This window comes from Callithrix jacchus, chromosome 19, assembly GCF_049354715.1.
Source record: "Callithrix jacchus isolate 240 chromosome 19, calJac240_pri, whole genome shotgun sequence".
In the NCBI taxonomy this organism is placed as follows: Eukaryota; Metazoa; Chordata; class Mammalia; order Primates; family Cebidae; genus Callithrix; species Callithrix jacchus.
This window is the reverse complement of record NC_133520.1, coordinates 5,026,715-5,046,289: the sequence shown is the minus strand read 5'-3', so window position 1 is coordinate 5,046,289 and position 19,575 is coordinate 5,026,715. Positions and strand designations below refer to the sequence as shown.

General features: G+C 49.8%; 1 protein-coding gene across 1 annotated transcript in view; it reads left to right on the top strand.

The window, feature by feature from the left end:
• The window catches only part of CAPN2 (calpain 2), a 62,377-nt gene extending 43,032 nt beyond the window's left edge, over nt 1–19,345 (top strand). The window contains exons 10-21 of the mRNA XM_035281448.3: nt 845–1,014; nt 2,711–2,722; nt 5,169–5,380; nt 7,630–7,666; nt 8,247–8,312; nt 10,338–10,395; nt 12,463–12,527; nt 13,836–13,904; nt 14,429–14,507; nt 15,727–15,843; nt 16,097–16,155; nt 18,347–19,345. Of these exons, the coding sequence (XP_035137339.2) occupies nt 845–1,014; nt 2,711–2,722; nt 5,169–5,380; nt 7,630–7,666; nt 8,247–8,312; nt 10,338–10,395; nt 12,463–12,527; nt 13,836–13,904; nt 14,429–14,507; nt 15,727–15,843; nt 16,097–16,155; nt 18,347–18,370 (968 nt within the window). The 3' untranslated portion in view covers nt 18,371–19,345. The remainder of the gene's footprint in view (nt 1–844; nt 1,015–2,710; nt 2,723–5,168; nt 5,381–7,629; nt 7,667–8,246; nt 8,313–10,337; nt 10,396–12,462; nt 12,528–13,835; nt 13,905–14,428; nt 14,508–15,726; nt 15,844–16,096; nt 16,156–18,346) is intronic.
• The last annotated feature ends 230 nt before the right edge of the window (nt 19,346–19,575 follow it).

Sequence of the window (19,575 nt, the reverse complement as noted above, 5' to 3'; positions counted from 1 at the left end):
GGGCCTGAGTCCCCCAGGCCAGCCGAGCCCCGCCTCCAACCCCCCATCACAGCCCAGTGACGAGAAGGTATGAGGGGAAGTCACAGCTCTAACCACCCTGCATTCCCGGGTGACACACCACTCCCCAAGACGAGCCAGCCTGAGAGCCAGAGAGAGAACTGTAAGGTTCTCTCTGGACGTAATTCAGGTTCCTGTTAGATTCAGACAAGTGCAGCTATCCTCTCTCCACAGCTACTGCCACCTGTGCCCAGCCTGGCCAGGCCTGCAGTCTGCATCCCGACCCTGGTTCCCCTGCTTCTGTCATCTCCAGCCATCTTCCAGCCTCTCCCAACATCTCCCGCCGTCTCTGACCATCTTCTGCCACCTCTGCCATCTCCCACCATCTCCTGTCGTTTCCCTCTATGTCCCAGCATCCTCTGCCATCTCCCACCATCTCCCTCCATCTCCTGTCGTTTCCCTCTATGTCCCAGCATCTTCTGCCACCTCTGCCATCTCCCACCATCTCCTGTCGTTTCCCTCTATGTCCCAGCATCTTCTGCCACCTCTGCCATCTCCCACCATCTCCTGTCGTTTCCCTCTATGTCCCAGCATCTTCTGCCACCTCTGCCATCTCCCACCATCTCCCTCCATCTCCCGCTACCTCCCGCCAGCTCCCTCCATCTCCCGCTACCTCCCGCCATCTCCCGCCGTCTCCAACCATCTCCCGCCTTTTCCCACCATCTCCCTTCATTTCCATCCCTCTCTCAGAAGCCTCCAAGCCTGAGACCAGAGCCGCCCTGCAGCTGTCCCCGCCCCCATGCATGCCTGCTCAGGGCTGGGCTCCTCTACCCCCCTCTGGCTACAGACACATTCTGGATGAACCCTCAGTACCTGATCAAGCTGGAGGAGGAGGATGAGGACCAGGAGGATGGGGAGAGCGGCTGCACCTTCCTGGTGGGGCTCATCCAGAAGCACCGGCGGCGGCAGAGGAAGATGGGCGAGGACATGCACACCATCGGCTTTGGTATCTACGAGGTACAGAGAGCAGGGTGGCTTCTGCCTTCCTTCTTCCTTTGCTTGTCTCAGCCCCTGCATGGAAAGCTGACCCCAGAGGCAGAACTGAGGATGGGATCCCAGACAGGGAGCTTTGCCAAGGAAAAGCAAAGCTGCCAGCCTGGCCAGGCTCAGGAGAAGCCCACGCAGGGAGGCCCCTGCAGCGGTCTAGGTTGTGGGGGGCTAAGCCCTTCAAGGGGCCCTCATACCCAGCCTCCAGGGAGTTCCACTCTCACATGACCCCCCCGTTCCTTCTCATGCCCTCCCAGCCTGACATTCTGGCCGGCCCACCAATCTCCAAAGCACAGAATATACTGGGCCACGTCAGGCCATACTGTGAGGGCAGGGTGGAGTCCATGGGTGCAGCTGCTCGGAGCTCAGCAAAGGCGTTGGCCTGGATGGTGGAGAGCTCGGGACAGGGGAACATTGGTCATGATGCTCCCCCGGGGCTCCACTGGCTGGAGCCCAGATCCCTACACAGACTCCTGCTGTCTGTGTGTTTTCATTTCACTCTGAGCCAAATTGAAGAAAATCCCTGCTCAGCAGCAGCCAGAGGGCAGCCTCCTCTCCTGCTTCAGGCTGGGGCTGGGGCACTGAGAACTCACTCCACACGCCGGCCCCTGGGCTCTCCCCACTCCCTTCTGCAGCAGGAGAAGGAGCTTTCCCAGCCTGCAGTTAGCAGCGGGAGAAGAGGGAGGCAAGGAAGACTTCAGGGCACTCAGCAGGTTGTGTTTCGGTCTGATGGGCCGGCTGGCTCCTCCCAGCTCCCAAAACCCATGTCTTCCCTCTGACCCATGTCTGTTGAGGTCACCTCAGCAGCCTGAAAATGGCCCTGGCGGGGACCTGTTTACACCATGTAAAGTGACAAGTGCTACAAATCAGAGCTTCCACCCTTTCCAAGAACCAGTTTCCCAGCACACCCCTGCGAGAATCCAGATGAGGTGCCAGGGGAGGAGGCTCCCTGTGCTCACCACTGGCAACGTGTGCCACCCATGGGACAGTGACCTCCACCTGCTCACCCACCTGAGAAAGGGAGCTGGGCAGACACCATCAGCTGTAAAAATGCACAGACCCCCAGAGCCCTCCATCTCTGAGACCGGAGCGGAGGACTTCAGATCTGGGGCAGAGTAGCTGCAAGGAGACTGCAGTCGGAATTGTGATGCACAGTTCTCTCCCCGCAACTTCTGCGCTTGGAGATGCAGCCATGGGCTTGCAGAGTTGGGAAGGACCTAGGGGAGCATTTGGTCCTATTTTTGAGATAAGAAAACTGAGGCCAGAGAGGGGAAGGGACTTGCTCAAGGAAATGCAGACCCGACCACTGGACCTGGCTGACACAGGCCAGCCCTCACCTGCTGCCGCCTCCAATGGGGCCCACCGGGTGGGAGGTGGATGTGGGCTTTGCCACCTCAGACGCGTCTCTTCACATCTCTGTACCTCAGATTTGTGCTCTGTACGTTGGGAGTGAAGGTAAGGGCTTATCAACATGACTGTCGTGTCATAAGAGGGTTTTCTTCCATGCTGGAGAGGCTTTGGGTTCCGTGGAAAACAGTTACTCAGCTGAATTAGTTGATATTGCTAATGCTGCAGAGAAAAGGGGGCGGCAAAAGGGAAGGGCACAGTGATGCATTTTCTTAGACTGCTTTCCCGGCTTCTGAACTGTGTCTGCTTTATTTTGCAGGTTCCAGAGGAGGTACGTCTGGCCCATGTCCCCAGGTGCTCAGGTCACCACAGAAACGAGAGGCTTAGACTGCTGAAGCTCCGGGAGCATCGTGAAGCTCGGGCAGGGGCTGGGGCGGTGAAGGATGAGTCCTGGTCACCCCGGGCCTGCTGAAGTTGCTCAGATTCTAGATCCCACTGGTCTAAGCTCTGGGCAAGGTATTCTGGGAAGTCCTTGTGGGACTTGCTGCCTCCCTGTGACCTGGCCGAGCCCGTACAGGGTTTGGTTCTGAACAGATAATCCATGGTCCTAAGACTGCAGGAGGCTCTTCACAGAGTCTTGTGTCACTCTTAAAAGAAGACTGAGTCAGGGAAAAGATGAACCCTGCAGACGGTACTATAAGACAACACAGGAAGGCTGGGTGCAGTGGCTCACACCTGTAATCCCAGCACTTTGGGAGGCTGAGGCGGGCGGAGCATCTGAGGTTAGGAGTTCAAGACCAGCGTGGCCAACATGATGATACCCCATCTCTACTAAAAATACAAAATTAGCCAGGCGTGGTTGCACATGCCTGTAATCCCAGCTACTTGGGAGGCTGAGGCAGGAGAATCGCTTGAACCTGGGAGGTGGAGCTTGCAGAGAGCCAAGATGGCCCCATTGCACTCCAACCTGGGCAACAAGAGCGAAACTCTGTCTCAAAAATGAAAAACAAAAGACAATGTGGGATCACAGAGAAGGAGACCAGGACCCAATTCCCAGGCTGTCTGACCTTGGGAACGTTCCAGCTCCTCTCTGCATTGTTTTGCTTTGTTTTGTCTCGCTCTGTCACCCAGGCTGAGGTGCAGTGGCATGATCTCAGCTCACCGCAACCTCCACCTCCTGGGTTCACGCAATTCTCCTGCCTCAGTCTCCCAAGTAGCTGGGAATCTGGGCGTGCACTAGGACGCCTGGCTAGTTTTTGTATTTTTAGTAGAGACAAGGTTTCACCAGGTTGGCCAGGCTGATCTCGAACTCCTGACCTCAAGTGGTCCACCTGCTTCGGCCTCCCAAAGTGCTGGGATTACAGGCGTGAACCACTGAGCCTGGCTGCATTTGTTTATAAAGCTGGTCAACCATCCACCTCACTAGACTACCGTGAGATGAGTTACATTTTGCAAGAGCATTTGGGCCCACAGTCACCGCTGACTGAAGCAGATGGGATGCCTGGTCGCTGTTTGACTTCCAAGGTCACGACTATTAAAATAGACACACGGGGCACTTTGACCCAGCTGTAGTACATTTCTTTCACATTAAGGCAGTGCGGCCAGTAGCACCTGGGGCTTTTCTGGATGCTGCTCCGGCCTTGGTCCAGCAGATCATGCTTGGTTTGGAAGCTGGGTTGTGTGTTCCGCGCCCCCAGTCCTGTCTTCGCTTTTGTTAGTGCGTCACACACCACACAGACCGCGCTTAGTTTCTGCCACGTGGACGCTATTTCTGACTGAGGATCCCTTTGAGGAAGGCTGGTGAACTCTGCTGGAAAGGCCGGCATCTCTGCAGGCAGAGCTGAAGGGATGTGAAAGCCCCTGTTGGCATGTGCATCCGAGTTCCTCACCAGGCATTTGTGTTTTTTGGTAGAAAGTTTGATGTTTTTTGTTTTTTTAATACAGAGTCTCGCTCTGTCCCCCCAGCTGGAGTGCAGTGGCATGATCTGGGCTCACTGCAACCTCCATCTCCTGGGTTCAAGCGATTCTCTGGCCTCAGACTCCTGGGTAGCTGGGATTACAGGCATGCACCACCATGCCCTGCTAATTTTTGTATTTTTAGTAGAGAGGAGGTTTCACCATGTTGGTCAGGCTGGTATCAAACTCCTGACCTCATGATCTGCCTGCCTTGGCCTCCCAAACTGCTGGGATTACAGGCATAAGCCACTGCGCCCAGCTGCTTTTTTTTTTTTTAAGACAAAGTCTCATTCTGTCACCCAGGCTAGAGTACAGTGGTGTGATCATAGCTCACTGCAGCCATCCTTGAACTCCTGGACTCAAGTGAGCCTCCTACCTCAGCCTTCTGAGTAGCTGAGACTGCAGGCACATGCCACCACCCCTGGCTAATATTTTTATTTTTTGTAGAGTCAGGAGTCTCACTACTCTGCCCCTGACTCTACAAAAGTTGAGGCTGGTCTCAAACTCCTGGCCTCAAGCAACCCTCTCACAGCCTCTCAAAGTGTTAGATTACAGGCATAAGCCACTACCCCCAACAAAAGTTTGCTTTTTATCTAAAATGACCCAGGCATTGTCACTGTACTGCGTTTGTTATTGTTATATAGATGACGGCTTCCTGGGTTGTCCAGGCTGGTCTCTGACATGTGGCCTCGCCTCCTTATGCACCAGGACAAGACTGAGCCACCATGCTACCCATCTGCTTTTATCTCGATGAATGAATATGACATTTGCCTGGAGGCTTCCCCACCCCTGTGTTACCCCCTTGTTTCTCTATTCCTCAGTTAAGTGGGCAGACCAACATCCACCTCAGCAAAAAGTTCTTCTTGACAAATCGCGCCAGGGAGCGCTCCGACACCTTCATCAACCTCCGAGAGGTGCTCAACCGCTTCAAGCTGCCTCCAGGAGAGTACATCCTCGTGCCTTCCACCTTCGAACCCAACAAGGATGGGGATTTCTGCGTCCGGGTCTTTTCCGAAAAGAAAGCTGACTACCAGTAGGTGGTTTGGTCTCTCCCTCTCCTCACCCCTCCCTGTCCCTGCCTGTTGGTCTGTTCCTCGGCCCCTAAGGAGCCCTTTAGTCCTCTGCAGCACCTGCCCACCTCAAAGGACTGGTGTGGGCGTTTGATGGATTGAGGAAGTTTTGGTGTTATATGAAGGTAAACAATGGAAAAGGCCACTGTGGGTGTTTTTGGTTGGGGTAGCTGTACCACGAATTGCAGGATCTAATTTCACAAGTGTGCCTCTGAATTCTCACGTTGGTACTTTAATGTGAAACTATGAATCCAGTCTCGTCATTTGGAGAAAGCTGAGCAGTGCTGGTGTAATCCTTGCTTTTCCAGGCCACCTGGCTTAGGAGAGCCACCAAGGGTGTAAGCGACCCTCTCAGTGTTTCCCACCTCCAGAACCTCTCCCTGTTACAGTTGTCACATTGCCAGCTCCCTCTCCCCTGCCGGTTGGGATCCCAGATGTCTGGGAACCCTTTGTGGCTGACATCACAATTTCCTGCCACTGTCAGGTGGCCTCAATTCACGATGGCTTCTGCCTCAACCATGTGTGTTCAGCTGGGCACTTGACTGACAAAGGCAGAATCTACCTTGGGTGATTTAAGCAAAAGGAAATTCACTGAAAGACCATCGAAAACTCCAGAACTGATGGGAGGTGGGGCGTCAGGCTGGGAAGAACAGGAGCCAAGGATGTGTTGGAGGGCCAGGGCGTGGGATGACCCGTCGAACCCTGGGTCACGCACTCAGGTCTAAAGATCTCGTGGAGTGTGTCTGAGGTGCTGGTCTTGGGTCAGCCACCTGGCCTGCTGGTTCCTGTAGAGGAAGACGCCATGGGAGGTAGAGGCAGGGAACTGCCCTTGCCCTAAGATAATGCATGATGCAGAAATAATTTCCCATGGGGAAGAGAGAGAAAGCAATGCCAGGCAGCTGCAAACCAATCAATGCCACTAACACGCGGCTGCAGCCCCTCTGCCACTGACAGGAACTCTTCATTTGCTCAAGCCCTACCATGGGGAAGGGCCTTTCCTCTCAGCTCTGAGGATCCTTAGAGGAAGCCTGGTGTATTCAGCTTAGTCCTCACTGAGAAGAAAATAGCATGACCAAGTGGCATTAGAATAACACTGTCCTTTGTCAAACTCAGTACTCTCCCTGCCAGACACAGGTCACTGTCCCAGGGAAGCCTCATCCCCTAACTCTCCAGGGTGGGTTCCCTACCCTGACAGGACACCCTACCTCTCAAAGGCATCTAACTTCCTTGTCCCAAGATATGAATCCTTCTGCTCCGGATTCCAATGATCAGCACCAAGAGGTCCCCTTTTCCTTCTGCCAGGCATTGGCTCTGCAGATAGGACTCTTGGTCACCTATTAAGGTCACAGTGGCCCAAGGAAGACCCTCCTGAGCTCAGTTACCCTCACTATGGAGCAGAAGAACCTGGCCCTGGACACAAGGGCAGTCACAGGATAAACTCACCACTGCCTGGCCTAAGCTTTGGCTGAAATGACACAGGACTCCTCCTGCCCTCCTCTCCAACCTGAGGCAGAGCAAGAGCAGAGGATGTGCATTGCGTGATTCTCAGTGCCAACGTCTCCGACGGCAAAGGATATGCACCGCGTGATTCTCAGTGCGAACGTCTACGGCGGCAAAGGATGTGCACCGCGTGATTCTCAGTGCCAACGTCTCCGACGGCAAAGGATGTGCACCGCGTGATTCTCAGTGCGAACGTCTCCGACGGCAAAGGATGTGCACCGCGTGATTCTCAGTGCCAACGTCTCCGACGGCAAAGGATGTGCACCGCGTGATTCTCAGTGCGAACGTCTCCGACGGCAAAGGATGTGCACCGCGTGATTCTCAGTGCGAACGTCTACGGCGGCAAAGGATGTGCACCGCGTGATTCTCAGTGCGAACGTCTACGGCGGCAAAGGATGTTTCAGGTGGAACTTAGCTGTTCCTTCACATGGGCAGGCTGCGTTATTTGATAAAGACCAAAAACTAGCAAACAAGAGTCTCCAACTGCCCACGCCGCTTTGGTCATGCCCCTTCCTTCAGACCACTTCTGCCTTTATTTTCGCTGTGTTGGGGTATGTGTTATTACAGAATCTCGGACTACAAAGACCGCCCCCCACCCCGCCTACGCCAGGCTGGATTTAGCACTGCACTTCCATTTTAGTGGTGATTCTGCGACACTTCCTTTCTGCCCTCCCCTGCCTTCCAGTAACACATAATTCCCTTCTATTTCCAGAGCTGTCGATGATGAAATCGAAGCCAATCTTGAAGAGGTACTTGTAACTCCTTGAATTTCACCCACTCTGTCCTGGACAATCCAGAGAGCTGAGGAGGAAAAAAAAAAAAAAAAAACTCCAAGAGTTCTTGGACTTCTCAAAGCCTGAAACTAAGGCCGCAGCCCGGCACTGGGAATCTACCTACCAGTCAGCTTCCTGTACCGGCTCTGGCCTCTGTGCTAAGGGTGTGGGCCGGCCCCTTGCCTATTGGGCTGTGCTTGCCACAGTCAAAATCCAACCAGAACATCCCAGCTAGTCTTTATGCTTCCGAGTCCCCACTAGAATAGATCCTAAAAGGCCATTTTGTTTAAATGCTAGAGAAGATACCTCTGTGAGAAATTAGAATTTTACTCCTTCTCACATAATTTACATTCCCTCTCATGTTTTAATTAGAGAAAAAAACTTTATATTAATTCTTCACACTATACCTAATCAACCCCAGTAATGGTAGATTTCAGGCCCCAGACGGGGGTGGGGAAGGGGAGCCCAGCTGTGGGAGGCGGCTGCCATGGAAGGGCGGCAGGCGCTTGTCACTCCTCGCTCTGACGCATTCTCATGTCTCTGCCTCGCCTTCCAGTTCGACATCGAAGAGGATGACATTGATGATGGATTCAGGAGGCTGTTTGCCCAGTTGGCAGGGGAGGTAAATGTTCCCAAAAATGATGTTATGCACGCTGGTTGATGCAAAGGAAGAGACAGTGTGTGTCCCCAAAGAGACTTCAGTTTAAGGGGGGACAGGAAGCAAACTGAACAAAAGCAAGGAGAAACTGCAAATGGCACTCGGTCCCAGCTCAGCCCTCTGGCGCAGGTCCTCCCTAAGACCTCCACGTGCATTGGCATGGACAGCCCTGACTCTGTTTCCCCTTCCTTAGGATTCCTGGGCTCACCTTGTGGCTGTTTTGTTTCCTCTATTCTATGCCAACTGAGGCATGAAACTCAGACCCTTATCCATGATTTCCACAAAGGATTTGGGGAGGTGGAAGGGTCTCAAGTCTCAAGAACATGAGCAGCCTGCCACAGAGTATTTGAAGTAGGCTTCTGTTTTTCTTTCTTTTTTTTTTTTTTTTTTTTAAAGAGACAGGGTCTCTCTCTGTCACCCAGGCTATAGGTGCATACCACCATGTCTATCTAATTTTTATTTTGTAGAGATGAGTCTTGCCATGTTGCCCAGGCTGCTCTGGAACTCCTGGGCTCAGCAATCCTCCAGCCCTGGCCGGCTCCAGTGTTGAGATTATACACATATACCACCATGCCCAGCTAATCTTTTAAATTTTTGTAGACGCAGGGTCTCACTGTGTTGCCCAGGCTAGTCTCGAAACCCTGAGCTCAAGGAATCCTCCCACTTCAGCCTCCCAAAGTGCTAGGATTACAGGTGTGAGCCACCATGCCTGGTCCCTTCCCTATTGTTTTTTTTTTTTTTTGAGACGGAGTTTCACTCTTGTTACCCAGGCTGGAGTGCAATGGCATGATCTCGGCTCACCTCAACCTCCGCCTCCTGGGCTCAGGCAATTCTCCTGCCTCAGCCTCCTGAGTAGCTGGGATTACAGGCACGCGCCTGGTGGCTAATTTTTTGTATTTTTAGTAGAGACGGGGTTTCATCATGTTGACCAGGATGGTCTCGATCTCTTGACCTTGTGATCCACCCGCCTCGGCCTCCCAAAGTGCTGGGATTACAGGCTTGAGCCACCGCACCCGGCCCCTTCCCTATTCTTAAAAAAAAACCTCTCAGCCATTTAGTCCCATCACAAAATTATTTAGCCCTCTTTCTTCCCAACAACTCCAAAAAAAGTCCTCTTTCTTCACTATGTGAAGGAATTCTGCAGTCAATGAGCTCATCTGGGCCTCCGTTCACTGAGCTAAAGACCCATCCAAGTGATAAGCCAGGCATCCTCTGTTCCAGATTCCCAAGGAAAGGGGCCATGAGAGTCTTCTCTCCCCACTGATTGAATCCCACACATACACGTCCCCAAAAGCCGAAAATGTCTGCAGTCAAGTTTTAAACAAAGGAATTTATCCATGAATTACACAAATATGTATCAGTGAATAGAGACATCTGAGCCCGGGGCGGGGGCGGTGCCCTGGCATGCTGGGCCTAGAGGAAGGCCAGCTGGGTCTTGGAGGCAGCTGGTTTTTACCAGTTTTACAGGAAGTCTGAGCTTTGAGTTTTAAAGAATGAAGAAGATATGCCAGGTAAGAGGAATGGTGTAACAGAACTAAGTTAAGACCACGAACATGGGTAGAGTATTTATTATTTCTGTTCTCTACAGCAAAGACATGGTGAGGAAACTCTCCCTACTGCATCTATACATGAACACACTGTATCTAGGCTGGGCATAGTGGCTCACACCTGTAATCCCAGCACTTTGGGAGGCTGAGGCTGGAAGATCATTTGAGCCCAGAAGTTGGAGGTTTCAAAGAGCTAGGATCATACCACTGGTCCAGCCTGGGTGTCCTAAAAAGAACAAAACGCTGCATCTAAAACCCGGGATGGGGCAGTACTGCTCCCAGTGTGGCCTAGGGACAGCAGCCCCAACATGCCCCAGGGGCTTGTCAGAAATACAAATTCGTAGACCCCACCCCAGGCCTACCTAAAGCACTGGTGTCCTGCCCTGTGCTCATCCAGGTCCCACAGGGGACCAGTAACTATGCTCTGGTTGTGTCCCCACAGGATGCAGAGATCTCTGCCTTTGAGCTGCAGACCATCCTGAGAAGGGTTCTGGCAAAGCGTGAGTATCCCCTCATTGCAAACCTCATCCTGCTCTTTCCCCTCTGGATGGGAGGGGACATGGAAATCCTTCCCCTTCCACATCTGGCTGCTGTGGCTAAACCATGTCCCTCCATCCCCTCCAAGAAGTGAACGAAGGATCTGTGTGATGTGATGAAAAAGAACGAGCATTTCTAGCATCCATGGATCGAAGATCAAATCCAGGTTTCCACTACATACTCGCTTTGTGTGATCTATTTTTAATCTCTACCTCCCCGATTCAAGCAATTCTTCTGCCTCAGCCTCCCAAGGAGCTGGAATCACAGGCACCTGCCACCACATCCAGCTGACTTTTGTATTTTTAGGAGACGGGGTTTCACCTTATTGGCCAGGCTGGTCTCAAACCCCTGACCTCAAGTAATCCACTTTGGCCTCCCAAAGGGCTGGGACTGCAGGCATGTACACCACCATACCCGGCTAATTTTTGTATATTCATAGAGATGGGGCTTCTCCATGTTGGTAAGGCTGGTCTTGAACTCTTGGCCTCAAGTGATCCACCCACCCACCTCAGCCTCCTAAAGTGTTGGGATTTCAGGTGTGAGCTGCTGCACCCGGCCACATCTTGTAACTATTTCTTAAGCAAAGAAATGTCAAAGGATTGATTGTTCAACCCCCTACTGTGGATCACCACCGGGGAGGTGGGGGAAACACAACACAGAGACATTTTTCCCCTCAAATTATCACAAGAATCAAGCTGCATTTGAAAAGATCGCAATCCGCAATTCAGGAAGCAGAGTTTTGTACATATGAGAAGTTACAAATTTGTGTCACAGACAAATGCAGTCATGGTCGTATGCTGCGTACCAGCCCTAGGGATCATCTTGAGAAGTCTCATGGACTTCAAGGGACGTCATTCCCTCTGACAAGATGGCCTCTAGCCTAACTCCATGAGATAAAATAATTCCTCCTTTCAGAGTCAAAGAAAAGTCGAGGGCCAGCTGGGTCTTCCATCCGAGGGGGAACCAAGAGGGTTGGGCTGGCCAGGCTACAGTCAGTCCAGTGCAGGGCCTGCCCAGAGTGGCCCCTGTCTGCACCCACCCTCCTCTAATTTTCAGGGAAGGCAAGAAGGTTGTGTTTACCCTGGAGGCCACCAGGCACAAGTTAGGTCACAGAGCTCTTCAGATGTGCAGTCCTCGTGAGCAGAGGAGACTAAAGCCTCATTGTTCCTGCACACATGGACAGTAGAGCTGGAAAGTGGGGAAGAAGCAGGCTTGCTTGGATTCAGCCTGCGCCTTGCTGGGGGAGCAGCATTTGCTCCGCACGTGCCTGTGAGCTTAGTACCTTACCCCTTGCTGCCTGGTGACTCCAGCCTTCTGCAGGGCTCTATGCCAGGGTCTGCATGCACAGCTGCTAGGTCAGAGCCTCATGACCATCTAAGAAGGGGCTGGTCCCCAGAGTGGCAGCTTTGAGGCAGGTCAGGCTCTAACCTCTTACTAGGACATAATAAAAAGGCTGGGCTCTTCATGAAGTCCGTGGGGAGCCAGATTCACATTGGCGACTAGGGTCTCATGCCACCTGCCAAACATCAAGTGGCTAGGACTCACTTAGTACAGCACAATAGCTCGTGGATAGATCCCAGGTCTTCAGGTTTCTCAGTCAGCTGGAGACACAGACAGTCCATAAATGTCTGCAGATGGACAGTTCAAGTAAACCTCTTTCTCTCACAGGTCACAGCCCAGAATTAACACACCTGCTCTCTGTTTCCTTTTCCCTGCCCAGCAACTACAGGTGACTTTATATTTTGTGGGCACCTAAGGCCCAGCCATTGATCATTCTGTTATTTGTTCAAAAAGCACTTTTGAAAGCCCTGTTTGCTCATGGCAAATATACAGAGACATCAGGACAGCGGGGGCATCCTCTGCACCGTCCCAGTCTGGGAGTCACTAGCCACATGTGGCTATTTAAGATAATGGAAGTGGCTTCTGTATGTGAAGGGCACAGATAAAGAATATTCACATGATTGTGGCAAGTTCTATTGGACATCACCGCTCTGAGAGATTTTTCCTGTCACACTGATTTTGTCTTTTAGGCCAAGATATCAAGTCAGATGGCTTCAGCATCGAGACATGCAAAATTATGGTTGACATGCTAGATGTATCCTTTTATGTGCTCCAGGGGATGGAGACTGGGAGAGTTTAAAATCTCACTCCAGAAAGATTCAAACACACGGCCTTCTCCCCTTTCAAAATGGCCAGTGGTTCCCAGCTTGCTGAGTTGCTCTCGGACAGTCAGCAGCGCTGACCTCCCTTACTAGGGAAATAGGAGAATCCTCCGACGAGGGAAAGCAAATGCTACACCCCCCACCCACTCTGAAAGGCTTGGAATGCAGGCCCACCAGCCCATTCCTGGGGCTGGTGCAGGAAATTCCTGAAAACATGCCTGTCACTCATTCTCTGCACGAAGCAGCGTGCATTTGTTTACTCAGTAATGTGTTGCCATTACTCCCCTAGGAAAATATTCCCTAGCCACAGTATTTCTGATGTGAATCTCTTTTGTCTGATCATGATCGTCTTCTTGATTTAGAGAAGGGCTACCTTCATGAGCATTCTAATTCCCTTTTGCTCTCGCTCCTTCCCAGGCCACCCATCTGTCCCCAAGGCAAACATCATCCATTTCCCCCTTGTTTCCAATGCGTAGTGAGAAGTGGTGGAAAAGGGCAGCCTGAGCTTCTGGGAAGTTTTTCTGTTTGGTTGGTTGGTTGGTTGGTTTTTTTGAGACAGGGTCTCACTCTGTCACCCAGGCTGGAGTGCAGTGCCATGATCTCAGCTCACTGTAACCCCTGCCTCCCAGGTTCAGATGATTTTCCTACCTCTCATCCTCCCCAGTAGCTGGGACTACAAGTGTGTACCAACACACCCAGCTAATTTTTGTATTTTTAGTAGAGATGGGGTTTCACCATGCTGGCCAGGCTGGTCTCAAACTCCTGCCCACAGGTGATCTACCCACCTTGGCCTCCCCAAGTGCTGGGATTACAGGCAAGACCCACTATGTGCCTGGCCATTTCCATGGAGTTTTATCACAGTGTGCACCTGCTAGCTCCCCTTGCCAGAGGCCTCTTGGATATACTCCAATACTGTAAAAAACAGCAAGGGCCCAGCCACTAGAAGCCATCCAAAGCCCTCCGCATGTCATCCAATAGCTCATTTTTAGCAGTATCTGGGGCCTCCACAGCACCCCCAGATCAAAACAGCAACCAGAATCGGCAGGGAGCTAGCAGGTCTTTCGCACCCTTCCTCTAATCCTTTAAACGGAGGTTTAGCCAGTGGGAAAAGCAGGAAAAGGATCTTTCTGTAAACCCCCCCTGCGCATGTGCAGTGTACTCAGAAGATCCAGTTGAGAAGACAAACCAGGTGACACTATGCCCAAATGGACCGCTCAAGGGCTTTCCTTGACTGAAGGTAGTCGGACGGGAGTGGCAAGCTGGGGCTGAAGGAGTTCTACATTCTCTGGACAAAGATTCAAAAATACCAAGTAAGATCCCAAGAAGGCCGAGAGAGAGGGGCGGGTGGGCTGTGTTGGGGAACAACACAGCAACTCCTCCACAGCATGGAGAAACATTTCCAAGGGGACTGGGATTTACCCATAATGAAGCTCAGCATGAGTAAAGACAGCTGGGGAAATGCAAACAAAAAAACCAGCCAGGACTTCGCAAGTTAAGTGGCCGATTCCCTTCCTCCACCTGATTACTGGGATCATCTAAAGGCCACCATCAAGGGTTTCCTGAAAAGGGTTTTTGACAGTTAAAGTATAAAAATTATCTAAGACAAGAACATGAGCCTATGGGCGTTGGCTGGCTTTGATGGGCATATTTACAAACCAGCTCATAGAGGCAAAATACTATTAGTTATTTAGGGAAGAAACATGGGTGATTCTTCCAAGGCCAAACTAGAGGCACAGAGCTGGAAAAACTTCATCCCCACTCAGCACATACGAGGGAGGTTACTTGCCAGCTTTGCTTTGGGTCATGGTTCTTACAACTAATTTATGCGTTCCAGAAAATTTACCGGGAAATCGACGTTGACAGGTCTGGTACCATGAATTCCTATGAAATGCGGAAGGCGTTAGAAGAAGCAGGTAACCCTTGAAACTGCATTTTCTTTCCTCTGTTTAATCTGTCTACAGACTGTGTGAACATTCATCCTATACCACACAATATAAGGTTTGGTAAAGCTATAAAATAAAGTAGGTGCTGGTTTAATACAAACACCTTTTCATTCCCCTTTCAAAGACTAATTGGTAAAATTAAATGCTGTAGGATGCTGTGCCCTCTGTGCCTTCTTGAATCCAAATTTCCTTCAGAGCCGCTTGGCACAGCAACTAGGCAAAGCCAGGTCTCAACAGACTCACCCCGGGTACCTCCTTTCTGGTGCAGGGTTGGTTAGGCAGAGTGCAATGTCTCAGCCCCACCCTTAGGGTAAGACCCTAGCAGAAATTGCTATCAATAAAAAGACACAAGTGAGTGGTAGACGTAGACCAGCACACTGAAATGTAACGCTGCCCGAGACTCCACACAACAGTGGTTTAAACTAGGTATGTCTTTGTCACATAGCAATCCCAGCTCCCGCAGTCCACGGCTAGGACGGTGCCTCCTACTCTCCTACCATGTCACTATCTGATCATTCTTTTCCCAGCTTCCCCCGTCCACAATGCCCACCAGCCCTTCGAGGGTTGCCCTCATCCAAAGGGACGGCCTGCCACCACAAACATGCCGCCAACAGGTTGACAGAAGAAGGGCTCCTTGCCTTTAAGGGCACACAGGTCACTTCTGCTCACACATCCCACCGGCCAGACTGTGGTCACAGGCCTCTGTTGGCTGCAAGGAAGCTGGGACATGCAGTCTTGATGCTAGGTGGCCACAGGCTCAGTAAAAATTATTTTACTGTGGAAAGAGGGAGAACTACTATTAGTTTATCAGAAACAGTTTCTGTTCACATATACCCCGGAAGAATGTGGTCTCCAAGATGATTCAGAGCTAAACAAACAAAAGGAAGCAGCGTGGTTAACACCACTAAGCACCGTGACCACAAGAACAGAAGCAGGCAAGACTGACGTGTCAGCAAGGACGCAGGCAGGGGGAAGGTGGGCAGTTTGGAAACGAGAAACAGCAGAAGGTACTGGCTTTGCAAAATAAAACCAGTCTCATAGAAGAGCAGACGAGGGACAAAAGCAATTTCACCTCATTTAAATCACCACATTAGTTCCATAACCTGTGAGCACAGCTACGTGGTACAATCTAATGCTTAGCAATCAGTTTGAACCAACAAACTGATTTTGTTTGTGCATGTAACTTCAGGTTTCAAGCTGCCCTGTCAACTCCACCAAGTCATCGTTGCTCGGTTTGCAGATGACCAGCTCATCATCGATTTTGATAATTTTGTTCGGTGTTTGGTTCGGCTAGAAACACTCTTCAGTAAGTGGATATTTGGGGAAAGACTAATAACAGTTCTCTTGGTATCCAAGTAGCCTGCCTTTCACCTTAGTGAAATCATCTAAATTAGAGACGTCTTCCAGGAGTTGAGACTGAAATTCTCTCTTTACTAATTTGAGGGTGAGGCAGAAAGAGTGTATGGCAGTCAATGAAGTCAGCTGCTGAAATGAAAAGAGGATAATGCAGTCTCTGTTTCAGCTCACTCACTTGTGACATCCTTTTTCTCCCTCCACAGAGATATTTAAGCAGCTGGATCCTGAGAATACTGGAACAATAGAGCTCAACCTCATCTCTGTGAGTCAGCAGCTCATACCCCCACCTCGATCCTAAGGGGAAGAGGGAGGCATGGGGCAGAAAGGGCTGTTTACTTGAGTGACCAGCACTTTCAAGTTTTGCTTTAAAGAGCTTTTGGTCAGCTGGGGCCAGGCCTGTACGCGGTTGTAGGATGCTCTTTTACTTGCAGTGATTTTCCAACTACCTGTTCTCAAGTCCAAAAGGCACACCTGGCTCCCACATCCCATGAGCTTTGTCGTGAGTGTAGCTCAAAGTTAAACTAAGGAGGTGGTGGCTGCAGGATCATGCTTAGAAAAATGAACTGCTGATTAGCATGCAAGGGAGAACATGCTGATAGAAAGAAATCCTTTAAATTCAATTCAAGTTGGGTTTTGGGAAGATCTATCAGTCTTAGAATGGAGCTACTTAAAATACTTTGTGAGCAAACTAGTTTGCTCCTTCCCCTTTAAGATAAAACCAACACTAGTAAATAAGTTTGCCACTTACTATTATTATTGCACTCATGTGTCTGGAACCCTAGCAATGCACACCTCTGAAATGATCTGAATTAAGTAGGTATACTAATTTCACAAAAAGCAAAGCGTAAAATGTTCTCTTGTCACCCCAATGACAGAAAGCAGCAGCCAGGTGGGGTATACTTCCATTATCACCTGGCTCCAGTCGGCATTTCCTCTACACTCAGGGAAGGCCACAGAGGGCCAGGGGAAGTGGCCAGCACTGGGTGACGATGGCTCTTATCAGTCCTCTCCGTGTAACAGAGGAGCGAAGTGGTGAGGAGGGCAGGTCTAAGGCACTGGCAGCTCTTTTCCTTGGATTTTGAACTCTGGAGGAAGCCGGCAACTAAATAACTCTCTGTCTGCTATTATGCATCACATAGTACCTTTAGTGAACCGAAAATACAGTTTATCTTGTTACAAGTAACATTAACTTGTTTAAAACTTCACACATCCTAGGAAATACTCTACTTCAAGATTGCAATATAGAGTAGAGTCAACCCTGTTTCTAAAGAAATAAAAAATTCGGCCGGGTGCAGTGGGTCACCTGAGGTCAGGCATTTGAGACTACCCTGGCCAATGTGATGAAAGCACGTCACTACTAAAAATACAAAAATTAGCTGGTGTGGTGGTGGGCACCTGTAAATCTGTGGCAGGAGAATCACTTGAACCTGGAAGGCAAAGGTTCCAATGAGCCAAGATGGCACCACTGCACTCCAGCCTGGGCGACAATAGCAAAACTCTATCTCAAAAAAATAAATTAATAAATAAAATTAGCCAGGCATGGTGGTACGTACCTAAAGACCCAGCTATCAAGGAGGCTAAGGTGGGAGGAACAGCTGAGCCCAGGAAGTCGAAGCTGCAGTGAGCCATATCACCCCACTGCACTCCAACCTGGGCAGCAGAGTGAGGCCCTGTCTCAAAAAATTTAAAATCGTCGAGTAGACACAAGTGTGACATGAAACATACCACATTACGTTTTGGAAATTCTAGCCTGTCATTCTTGCTGGATTTCCTATTCTACCCCACCTGCCCACCCCCACCCCAGGGTCAACCTGGCTTGCCTGCTCAATCCTCCCCCTCCGCATCTCCTCTGAGAAGCATCTTCTTACCCACTGGCTTTCCCTGCCACTCCTAAGCCTCACCTTTTGTAGGTTCCTGGAGATCCTCGCTTCTTGTTGTCTTTGCTAAGGATGAGCCATGTTCAGAGAGTCTGCAGGGATTTCAACCTTGACTGCTGACTCCATCACGTGGGGAGCTTTGCCAAAGTCCTGGTGTCCTGGCTGTATCCCAGACCAACTCAGTCAATCTGATTTAAAGTTCTCATATCACTACAGTTTAGAACCAATGCTGAACACCACTGGTTGCAGGGCTATCCACATCCCAAACTACTTCTGATGTGATACGATACCCTGAGGCAGAAATGTGAAAATGCTAATTTATGTTGTGTGAATTTCACTTTTCGTGTGTGCAATATGATTCATGACCACCTGATGCAAATCACACAGACTACTGGCCTGTTAAAAGCCAGACTCTAGAAATCAAGTAGGAAAAATAGGAGTTAGTGCACTGATATCATAGCCCTTAATCAGCATTTCCAGTACAACAGTGTTTTGAAATAATCTACAGGTACTTAAAAAGCCTTTAATTTAAAAAGTGGTCACTAAGCTGACTTGGATATTTTTCCTTCCTCACAGTGGCTCTGTTTCTCAGTACTTTGATGTTATAACCAATCTGCATGAAGACTTCTCATGACGGAAAATCAGCCAAGGACTAAGCTTCCACAGAGAAACACTTTGTATCTAGACTTCGAAATTATGGGAACATTTACTTAAATGGATGATCATAGCTGAAAATAATGATACTGTCAATTTGAGATAGCAGAAGTTTCACACATCCAAGTACAAGATTTGCATATCATTATACTCAATGCAACTGAGTCGCTTAACCCTTGACAAGCTCAAAGAAAGCTTTACATCTGTAAACAGTACACTTTTTACTTTTACACGTCTTCCTGTTCATAGCAATATTAAATCAGGAAAAAATGCAGGGAGATATTTAACAGCTAAGCAAAAACATGGAGTCACTCTCAGGACACGAGGCCCTTGCAGGGAATATTTAAAGCAACTTCAGGTTTAAAATGCAGCTGATGATTCTACCAAGCAGCAGTCCAAGATTACCATTTCCCATGAGCAAACTGGGAAACATGATATATCATGAAGTAATCTTGTCAAGGCATCTAGAGAGTCCAGGTGAGAAGACTCACCTCCGTCACTGGGTTAAACAAGAGACAGGTTTTATGTCAGACGGATTGGTAAATAGTCAATCTTTCTCCTTAAACTCAAGTTCTTGACCCTATTCTGCCATATACATCTGGTTTTACAAAGACCAAAGGGATTCTGCGCTTCATCAACTGAACCAGTATGCCAAAACCAGGCATCCAATTTGTAAACCAATTATGATAAAGGACAAAATAAGCTGTTTGCCACCTCAAAACTTTATGAACTTCCCCACTAGTGACTGTCATGGAGTTAGAGGGGACGTTGCTTAGGAGTTCTTGTAGAAATGACACAAGTTTGTTTCCTGGCTTTACCTTGGGAAAATGCTAGCAACATTATAAAAATACTGCCTTGTTGCCTTATCTTCTTCCAAATGTACTGTTAAGTAAAAATAAAGGGTTACCCCATGCAATCACACCATGCCATGTTTTCCTTCCTGGAGGGCAGCCCCATGGGACAATTTATGAGCACACACAATTATAGCTTGTCTCTACTTTAACAAGGTATGCGCCTCTGTAAATTCGTGTATTCAAAGGAAAAGCCATCTTGCCTATAATTAAAATGTGGAACTATAGAATTTTCTTAAATACAATACTTAATACTCTTACCTCCCGCTCCTGTGGCCTCTCCCTCCTCCAGAGCCGAGC